The sequence below is a fragment of the Triticum urartu genome, chromosome 4A (assembly GCF_056163025.1).
Source record: "Triticum urartu cultivar PI428250 chromosome 4A, HENAU_Tu73, whole genome shotgun sequence".
NCBI classification, from domain to species: Eukaryota; Viridiplantae; Streptophyta; class Magnoliopsida; order Poales; family Poaceae; genus Triticum; species Triticum urartu.
Window position 1 is genome coordinate 277440917 of NC_141876.1, and position 10990 is coordinate 277451906.

General features: G+C 52.3%; 1 protein-coding gene across 1 annotated transcript; it reads right to left on the reverse strand.

Moving 5' to 3' along the window:
* Positions 1-8484: 8484 nt before the first annotated feature.
* Positions 8485-10042, reverse strand: LOC147975582 (uncharacterized). Its single transcript, XM_087520496.1, has 2 exons — positions 10010-10042; positions 8485-8955 (listed from the first exon to the last, which is right to left on the reverse strand). The coding sequence occupies exons 1-2, from the start codon at positions 10040-10042 to the stop codon at positions 8485-8487; spliced, it is 504 nt and encodes a 167-aa protein (XP_087376622.1).
* Positions 10043-10990: the final 948 nt, after the last annotated feature.

Genomic DNA, 10990 nt, shown 5'->3' on the forward strand with positions numbered 1-10990 from the left:
AAAACAAGACCAGCAAAGCCGCTCGAATGTGCCGACAAATTCCGATAGGAGCTGCACATATCTCGTTCTCAGGGCACACCGGATGAGCAATCCGTACAACTAAAACCAACCCTCAAGTTTCCCCGAGGTGGCGCTGCAAGGGGCTCTAGTTTGGACCAACACTTAGAGGAGCACTGGCCCGGGGGGTTAAAATAAAGATGACCCTCGGGAGCGCGACTCCCAAGGGAAAAGTAGGTGGTGGTGAGGAAAATGGTAAAACCAAAGTTGGGCCTTGCTGGAGGAGTTTTATTCAAAGCGAACTGTTAAGGGGTTCCCATTATAACCCAACCACGTAAGGAACGCAAAATCAAGGAACATAACACCGGTATGACGGAAACTAGGGCGCCAAGAGTGGAACAAAACACTAGGCATGAGGCCGAGCCTTCCACCCTTTACCAAGTATATAGGTGCATTAATTAAAAAATAAGAGATATTATGATATCCCAACAGTATCCATGTTCCAACAAGGAACAAACTTCATCTTCACCTGCAACTAGTAACGCTATAAGAGGGGCTAGCAAGTGGTAACATAGCCAAACAACGGTTTGCTAGGAAAGGTGGGTTAGAGGCTTGACATGGCAATATGGGAGGCATGATAGAAGTGATTTCGAGGGTATGGTCATCTTGCCTGAGATCCCGCAAGGAAGAAGAACGAGTCCATGAAGAAGACAAATGGACGTAGCCGAATGGATCCTCACAACTCCGGAACGAAACCGAAGCTAACGAGAGAGGCAACCCGGAAAGAAGCAAGCAACATAGTAAACAACCGTCACATAAACATGGCATGATGCACAACCAAGTATGATGCATGTCCGGATTAATGAGGCATGGCATGGCAAAGTGCACAAACAAAACTACAAGTTAAGTGGAGCTCAATATGCAACTCCGTTGCATATAAATCACGTGACTTATTTAGTTCTCTCACGTTTAGGTACACAACAAAATTAAATGTTGGTTAGCAAGGCAAGAGGTGAAGCATAATAAAACTAACTATCTAGTCAAGTTTAAATGAGGCCGGAAACAACAACAACAATTCCGGAAAATCCTCATGAGCATATATTAGATTTGGTAATGTTCTACCCTAAACCAAATTTTAGAGTTGTTAAACATGCAAAGTAAAGTCACCATGTTAAACTAGGCATTTTTCTACCCCATTTACATATAAAGTTTATAAAATTTGGAGCTACGGTTATTTAGTTATGAATTAAAGCATTTTAGCATATCATTTAAACAAATTAATACAAACAGCAAGATTAAACATTTTAAACATGGATAAAAGCTGGAAATAGTGAAACTACATGAAAAACTGAGCAAGATGCATATATGACATGTTTCATTTGGATGCATGGATATTTAGGTATAGAAAAAATAAAACTGTGGCAATTCTATAAATATGCAATGCATTGGAAATTAAACAAATCCACAGGCAGAAAAAAACATGCACGGGCCCGAAGCATTAGCGTGCAGCGGCCCAGAAGAGGACTCGGCCCAAGTGGCTGGCTGTGCAAGAATAAATGAAGAACGGGGCAAAAAGTTGGGTGCCTGGGAATCGAACCGAGGATCTCCTGCTGTTGCTGCGCTGGGATGACCAGCCGAGCTGGCGTGGTGAAGTTGGCATATGAGCGACAAAACATACTAAGAGCAAACAAGGAGGCGGACTCTGGACTCCATGGACGCACAGAAGTCGCCAGCGAGGATGGCGAATGAAGAGGCGGCTGCTACCGCAGCAGAGCAATGGCGAGCATTTCAGGAATGTGGTGTGGGTGCGCGCGTGCGGGTGTTGGCTCGGTTGGGCGAGGGTAGGAGCTGGGACGAGGCATGGCCAAAGCTACGGCCATGGATGCTCGGTGATGCTTGCCGGCGATGGAAGCAAGCAGCGGCTGCAGGTGCAGCAGATCACCGGCGGGGGTGCAGAAAACTGACGAGGCTGCGTGCGACCGAGCGGTAGCTTCTTACCGAAGTCATGTGCGTGTGTGCGCTCGGGCACGAGCAAGAGCTCGGCTCGGGGCAATGATCTATGGCGAACAAGAAGCTGGGCAGCAGGCCTTGGTGCATGCGCGTGAGTTGCAGATGAGGCGCTGCGTGTGTGCTGAAGAAACAGAGGAAGCATAGCTACCTTCCCGGTGACCAAAGTGACGGCGGAAGAACTATCAGGCATGCAAGCAACCGGTGACAGAGGAGGCAATCAACGAGAAAAAGGTACAGGGAAGCGCGGCTGCTCACGCAGAGGGGTTCGGAGGAGTCGATCGAGCTCGGGGACGCGACGAATTTAACTGGTGGCGAGGTAGACCCGAGGAAGAAGAAGGAGAGGTCAGCGACAAGAGGAGGCCTCCGGCTTGGCGTCCATGAAGCAGAGGAAGTAGGGGAAGAAGAGGTCATCGGGGAGATCGATCCGAGGCTTGTGGACGCGAGCGTGGACGAAGGAGACAACGTCGAGTGCCGCGACTCTCTCCCCATGGCAGCAACGCAGACGATGAAGGCGTACAAGCGGGGGATGAGCTTGAGCATATTCCCGGCCATGGCGACGGCTATTGCATGGAGAGGTCTCACCTGGCGGCGGCAGGAGAAGGAGGAGGCGGGAAATGGAGCGACCAGGGAACCCTAGGGTTGGTGCATGATTTATAGGGTGAAGGGAGCAGCTCCGGCCGTCAAATCAACGCAAGCGTCGACATGGACCTGCTGGATGAGCTGCGGTACAGGAGCTAGAAGAAGAACAAGAGCGATCGGCATTGGTGGCCTCGCTGGGCTGAAAGAGGTAAGTGAGGGGGGCTGGTTGGAGGGGAAAAGGCCCAGGTGGCTTCGGATAAGGTGACTCCTTTTCTTTTCCTTTAATTCTGCCCATAAATAGACATCTATCAAAAGGGAAAAGCCCAGGGACATTGAGGACAAATTCAAAAGAAGTGAGAATATATCTAAACTCCTGGAATTATGCAGGATTTGAATAAATTGACTTGGAAATTTTTATAGATAGAAAAATAATTCAAGTTTGAATTAAATTCAAACTTGAGTCATTTTTGAACCCAACCAAATCAACCCCAAAAGAGCTGAAACTTGACAGAGAGGTTGAAAGCATGGTTTAAGATTTATAGGATAAATGTGGACATTTATCTTGGCCGTAAAAATGCCACTTGGGAATATAGCCAAATTTAAAGAAGAAGGAGGTGAAGGTGCATGGCTAGGGTCGAGGGATATAGCAAAGGGGTTTAAGACCAGCACCATACATAGAGCAAGTAAAACAACAAGGTGAATCTCAAAATGCACATGATGAGCATGATGAAATGCACAATGACAAGGGCACAAATGCAATATGACAATGATGGGCATGGCGATGCAATATAACCGAATGATGAACATGATACAAGAAGCAAAATATGACAATGGCACTCATCAATCATGGTAACAAATAGTTGAAACACACACAATGGCAGCGGGATAAATGGAAAGCATCTGGAGCGTCGGTCTCGGGGCGTCACATACCCGCGGCGCCGCCCCGGTCCCCGCGCCCCTACACCTCGCCTGCTACTACCCGTGCTTGCTACCGCCGCCCATGTCCATCGTCGTCGCTTCTTGCCCCCTTTGCTACTACTGTCGTTGCACTCCAAGTTGCCGCCGCCTGCTCCGTTTGCCGCACTGCCGCACCCATCCAACCGCAGCGCGCGCTCGCCCCCCCCCTGCTGCCTCTACCGCGCCGTTGTTCCTCCACCCCACCATGGCCTCGCGTAGCCCTGCATGCCCTTGCTGCAGTTGCTCGCCGGCCACTATTGCCCCGTGCCCCCCGTGCCGCCTCTCGCCGCGACAACGACCCCTCCCGTGCGCCGCTCCGGCCGTCGCGCCCGCTACGCCCGTTCGGGCTACGCCTGTACCCGCGTGCCCGTTAGCCCCCCGGCCTATGACATGTGGGCCCGCCCCAGGAACATCAAAGAAAAAGGATTAAAAAGATATAATTAACTAATTAAAGAATTAATTTACTTAATCAACTTTGTTTAGTTAACTAATTAGATCTAATTAAACCTAATTAACCTGCTAATAAAACTAACTAACTTTAATTAGTTAACAACCTATGACATGCGGGACCCACCCATCAGTTGACTGGTCAACGATCAACTTGGACCGCTGATGTCATGATGACACAGTAATTCTTTTTCGAATTAATTAAATAATAGTAGTCCTAGAAAATGATTAGATCCTTTTAAATTGCTATAAATTAAACCGTATCTCGGATGAAAATACTTTGTACATGAAAGTTTCTCAGAACGACGAGCCCGAATACATAGTCCGTTTGTCTGCCACATGTCCCTAACATAGCGAACATGCAACAATCCCCTCCGGTTCGTCTATCCGAAAATGTCAAACACCGAGAATACTTTCCCAGATGTTTCCCCTTCGCGAGTATCACCTACTACCGCGTTAGGGCACACCTAGCACCGCTCATTGTCACGTCATGCATCGTCATGCATCTATTTGAATTATATTTACCGTTTCTTCCCCTGTTCTCTCGTTAGATACCGAGACCGATGCCGCTCTACCCAGTACGACTACGGTGTTGACGACCCCTCCTTCTCAATAGAGCTTCCAGGCAACTAAACCCTCCTTGGTCATCCCGATATCAGCTACTCTTTCCCTCTACTGCTTGCATTAGAGTAGTGTAGTTGTTACTACTTTTGGATGAACCTATTCTGCTGCATAGCCTTTCCTTGTTACTACTTTTGTTACTTTACCTGCAATCCTAAATGCTTAGTATAGGTTGCTAGAATATCATCAGTGGCCTTACATACTTGTCCGTCTGCCATGCTATAATATCGGGCCATGCTCACTTCGGGAGGTGATCACGGGTATATGCTATATACTATTACTTACTTATGTTATTGTTCGGATATGGGGGCTGAAGGGACAGGTGGTTCCAGCCAGGTAGTGGTGGGCCTGGGTTCCCGACGGACCCAGAGTGTTACTCTGTGGCAGAGCGACAGGGCAGGTTGTGACCATCCTAGGAGACAGGTGGGCCTGGTCCCTGATCGGCATCCGCGGTTACTTCAAATAACATGCTTAACGAGATGGGGTATTCGATCTGAGTTGGCCACTGGCCTATACGCACTAACCACCACACAGGAATAGTTATGGGCACTCGACGTCGTAGTATCAGCCGAAGCCTCCTAGACGTTAGTGACTGAGCGGCGCGCGCCGGGTTGGACCGCGTAAAGCAACTTCCTTTGTAATGGAGGTTGCTAGGTCTGCTCACCGGCCGCGTTTGCAATGTGCGGGAGTGCTGTCAGATTCAGGGCTCTGCAGACCCAAGAAAGGTTCGAACTCTAGGGTGTGTGCGAAGGACTCAACCTATCGAGCCAACCAGCTCATCGCCACATGGCCTAACCCGATGAACAAGGAAGAAGATAGGTGTGTTAGTTTACCCAGGTTCGGGCCACCTTGCGGTGTAAAACCCTACTCCTGCTTTGTGGTGGATTGGCCTCACAAGGGGCTGAGGATGAACTAGTATAAGGGATGAACAACCTCGCGAGATCTGCTCTGGTGGGGGAATGAGTCGACGGTTTCGCCCCCGCTATGGTGGTGGCTAACCTATACTTATAGTGGCCTCGGTCCTCTTCCCCCAAAACGTAGGTGGGAAGGGATCCCACAGTGGCCAATTTGAAAGGGGACAAGTAGTACATCTTATCCTGATGAAAGGTGGTCTTTGCCTGAAAAGCTTGTGGTCGTGACACTATGGTGGGCTCGGCAATGACATCTGTCTTGTCGTCCTGACGGTCCTGGTATTGTTGCATGGGAATGGAAACCTTTGCCTGAGTCCTCGGGAACCCACGCCTGTGCTTGCCTCCTTAGTACCAAAATGGAAACTGCCTCCTTTGCGCCCGCTGGTGCCCGCCTGGCCCTGGTCATCATGGTTTGCGTCATTACAACCTGATGAGGTTGGGCGCGTGCATAGAAATCTTCGCTCCTTAGGAGGCCGCCTGAAGAGGCCGCTCCCTCCGGAGGTCTTAGTGTTGTCCCCCTCGCGAGGCTTGGCCCCTCGCGAGAGTCTTGTCTTGATGGTCTTGTAGATGGGCCGTACCAGGCCATCGATGGAGCTACATCGTGGGCCGCAGCCAGGCAAGTCTGGGTACCCTATTTGCTTGAACACCGACAGTAGCCCCCAGGCCCAAGGCGCGCTCGGACTTGGCTCCGAGGCGAAGCCAATGGTCAAGGGCGAAGCGTTGCGGGACCCAATCACCTGCGGACCGAGTCGATGCGTAGCGCTTGATGGGACGTGGGCGTCTCCACTTCCCCATGCCGCCTCGGCAACCGCCCGACTTGACACCTGCCTGGTGCATGCAGAAAGGCCATCATGACTTGGAATGTGAGAGGCCACCGGTTAGCCTTCCTCTGGCTATAAATGGGGCCAGGGGCGGAGCCCCTAGTCCATCTTCATCCCATCACTGTCTTCTCCTTCTTCTTCTTCGTCCCACCATCTTGCCAAAGCATCCATGGCACCAGTGAGGAGGTTCTCTGCCGCCGAGAAGGGAAAGGCCCCGCAGGAGGGACCAAGCTCGCCACCGCCCAAGAGGGGTCGCGGCCGTCCCCACAAGTATGCCGCGATGCTAGCGGTAGCTCCCTGAGGGCGTGGTTGCACCCCCTCGAAGGCTGGTACCACCTCCGGCAGTCGTGGGGGTGCTCCCTCCTGCGGCGGAGGCTGCCGCGGCTATGGGGGCCAGGACCAAGGAGGGAGGCATGTGGAAGCCAGTCGGCCACCGCGCTCGCGATCTCATTCGTCCGATGTGTCCTCGAAGCTCGTGGTGTGGGTGGAGAGGCCCACAGGCGTCTGGTTCCAGCTCCCATGCTTCTTCATAGGCGTGTTGCCGACCGGGGGACTTGGCGGCCTCAGGCTGCAAGCCGATGGTTGTTGCAGCAGGGCCTCGTGGGTGGAGGTCGAGGTCACCCTCGCCGGCAGCGTGTACCTGAACCGCATGTGGCAGCCGTTGGCCCGCGCACGCGGCCGGCAGGGGAGGTGTACCCGCTACTTCAGGCATGACGGCGTTGTGACCCTCTACGTCAGGGTCTTCGGGGAGGACGGCAGGCGCCTCGGGTGCTGCCCGGAGAGCGACAACGAACGACGTCGACGATGTCCACCCCTCCAATGGCGATGGTTGGAGGGGCGATGGCATCTCCGGCAGTGAGCTTTCCCTTGGCGACAGTCGCGATGCCTCCAGCAGCGGCGGCTCCTCCTCTGGGGAGAGCACGAGTGACGGTGATTACGACAAGCTGCCATGCCGCCGAGCTCGGACCAAGGAGGGCAGTGAGCCGCCTCGCTGTTGCGCCCCAGTGAAGCAGGAGGAGGATTTCAACTAAGCGCGGGCGTCGCTAGAGCCGGGTCTCAGGAGCCGCAGTGGTCGCGGGGCCGCTTTCGTTTCTTCTTCTTTTTTCTCCATCAAAAAAGCGGAAAGCCCTGCCGGGGCATGTAATGAACCATGACGCTTGCGCCGTTATTTTATCATTTTTATATTGCATCCTGACATCCGTGTTGCTACTAAAATTGACGGGTTCTTGCTGATCGTGATTGGGATGACTTAGCTTAGTGTGCTTGCGGTAGACTCCCGTGCCATGATAGCGTGCTTCTCTGGAGCTTGGGCCTCCTCCGCGCCCCTTGTTCTAGAGAGGTCCTACCAAGGGTTTCTTCCATTAGGATTCGAAGGTCCTTAGGCCTCGGGAGGCACCCGATGGCTGCGAGGTTAGGGGACCTTCGGAGGTGCCGTGCCCCGCGTGAGCCCTCGAGCATGGGCCAGTAGCCGCTGGTACGCCGTGTCGCGATGCCCGGAGGTATAGACTCGGGAGGGCGTGCATGCCCGTTGGCTCGTTCAAGAGCGTTGCACGAGGATTAATATGCCAAAGGCTAGGGCACCAAGGCTTTGGCGAGGTGCGTTCGCGGGCGGGCCCAAGCGCACACACCGTGCCCAGCCCCCACGCGGGAGACACGCGAGGAAGAGCGATGGGCAACTGTCACTCTCCCTAAGGCAAAATCTGGAAGAGCGAATGCTGCGAGGAGAAAAAATTCCCAACCCTTTCAAATAAAGTCACGAGAACTTCAAATTTCATTCCAAGAAGTGGCAAATCAGCTACAGAAAGCAAGAAAAGAACAGCCGCATCCGGCACCTACACTAGTCTTTTGGTCTTTCCAGCAGCACAGAGCATGGGGCTTCCACTAGGATGTGGGTGGTATCTCCCATGAGGCCCAGGGGTGGCGCTCAGGAGATTCCGGGGCGTGTACAACCCCACTCATTATTACGTGAGAGTGTCACGAGCGGAGACTTGAGAGGCGCATGGCGCTTGCTGGTCAAGGGTAGAACTTCTGGAGGTGCTGGATGTTCCAGGCGTTCTCAATGGGGACCCCGTCCTATGTCTCCAGGCGTGCGGTGCCAGGCCTGGAGACATGGGCGACCCTGAACGGGCCCCCCACATAGGTTAGAGCTTGTGAAGACCCTCCCTGGAGAGCACCCGTCTCAGGACGAGGTCACCCACCTCGAGGGGCCTGGAGCGGATGCTACGGTAGTGGTACCGCCACAGCGCCTGCTGGTACCTTGTGGCACGGAGCGAGGCTTGGCGGCGACCCTCATCCCCGAGCACGAGGTCCATCCCCTGCGAGGCATCCTGGCGTGCCTCGTCAAATGCTAAGACCTGCGGGGAGCGGTGTTTGACCTCATGAGGGAGGAACTCCTCAGCCCCGTAGACGAGGAAGAATGGGGTCTCGCCGGTGGGCTTAGTAGCGGTGGTGTAGATGGACCACGGCATGGACTGAAGCTCATCGAGCCAACCCCTGTCGTAGGCCTCGAGTTTCTTCTTGAAGCTCCTCGCCTTGAGGCCCCTCAGGACCTCCACGTTGGCGCGTTCGGATTGGCCGTTACTCCGTGGGTGCGCCACCAAAGCGTAGCATATCTACATTTCAAGGTTAGCACAATGTGTTTTGAAGGGGTTGCTCATGAACTGAGAGCCATTGTCAGTGATGATACAGTTGGGGACCTCAAAGCGGCTCACGAGGTTCTTGATGAACTTGACGGCCGAGCCAGCTGGGCCGGTGCGCACGGGCTCCACCTCCGCCCACTTGGTGAACTTGTCAATGGTGACGTAGAGGTAGCTCTAGCCGCCACCCGCTCGGGGGAACGGGCCCAAGATATCTAACCCCCAGACTGTGAATGGCCATGAGAGCGGGATGGTCTGGAGGCTCTGAGCGGGCTAGTGGATCTGTTTGGCATGGAATAGACAGGCGTCACAGGATCTCAGCAGCTCAGTGGCATCATCGAGCGTCATGGGCCAGTAGAACCCACTGCGGAATGCCTTGCCCACGAGGGTGCGTGTGGTACCCCGGCTCAGAGAAACCGGAACACCCCGTATTACAACCCAAAGATCAAGGAGAAGTCTTCTGGAATACGACACTGCTTAGCATAGAACAAACCAACTCTATATTACAACACGAATATGAATACAAGGTCTCCGATATTACAATGAATAACACTGGCACGGTGACGCTACGCCAACCATAGTTGCTCTATGCAAGTAGCATAACAACTCAAGGCAGCAAAACCTCTATTGGCAGCGGAACAACGAACAATGATGATGGACTCTAATCCATAGGGACTCTGACAGGAACGTTTATCCTAGCTCACGAACACAGGAACCACACCAAACAAGCAAGAAAACCAGGCATGACCTGCAAACTGGCATGACACGCCAAGTCAGTACATTGAATCTACTTGCAAGCTCACAATAAACCAAAAGCAGTCAAGACAAACAACAGCATGGCATTAGCAGGTTAAAGCATTCATGAACATGATGCTGACAGAACAACATGGCATGCACAACTGAACATGATACAACTAGAACAATATGAGCATATGAACATGATGATACTACATGCAACAGGTTAACATGATCATGCACCAACTAACTCTGCTCGTCGGTTACCTCCTAACCATCTCATGCATAAACTTACCAACATCGGTATCCATGATACCTCCGTGATCATCTCGCGATCACATAAAGATCAACTAACTTTGTGATCCTCTCTCGATCACAACCAATCTCTTTCTCATCATCGAACCGGGGTTATTATTAAGCAAGTTATTATTATTATTACTATTATTATTATTCATGTTGTTATTGTTGTTGGCTCGTAGTGTGACTGACTATGAACTGGGCCCATATCTGCGGGCACGGCTATCGATAGATTAAAAACACACTCTGCAAAGGTAGCACACTTTACCGACACCACGGAACCCATGGCCTCACACTCCCATACATGTGGACCAATGACATTCCAACAAAACCGATCTACCACCATGACACTCTCCCGACCACTTCGGCCAACTCCCCTGTGGGCTAAGTCATGGGTGGCCCCATTATCGGTTCTATATCCGGCATATCTTGTAGTAGGCGTCCTAAGCTAGGCGTCTTGGAGCGATGGTAACATGGACACGGAATTTTATCCAGGTTCGGGCCCTCTTGATGGAGGTAAAACCCTATGCCCTGCTTTTGATTGTATTCATATGGGGTGTAGTACAGAGTGCATGTATATACCACGAGATTGTTCTAATGAATATTAGATGTTCTCTATTGACTAGCCTGGCCTTGGTTTATATAACACACTAGAGGCCTAGGGTTTAGGAGAGTCCTCATCTTGTGTGCCAAGTCTTGTGGGATCTCCCTTGTATGCGGCATGGGCTGCCCGAAGTGGCCCATGAGTGAACCTCCATGGGGGTCCTCGGCCCGATCCAGCTGGTCGAGAGACGACCTGGTGAGTACCCCCTAGTCTAGGACACCGTCAGTAGCCCCCTGAACCAGTCTTCAAGTTGTGGACGATCGTCGATTCTTCCAAATTGTTCTTCATCTTCAGTCGTCGGTCTTGCAAACTGGTTCAACAAATCTTCTCATCTTCGAACTTGAGGATTGGCGAAGTGAATTCGAAGAGTTTACA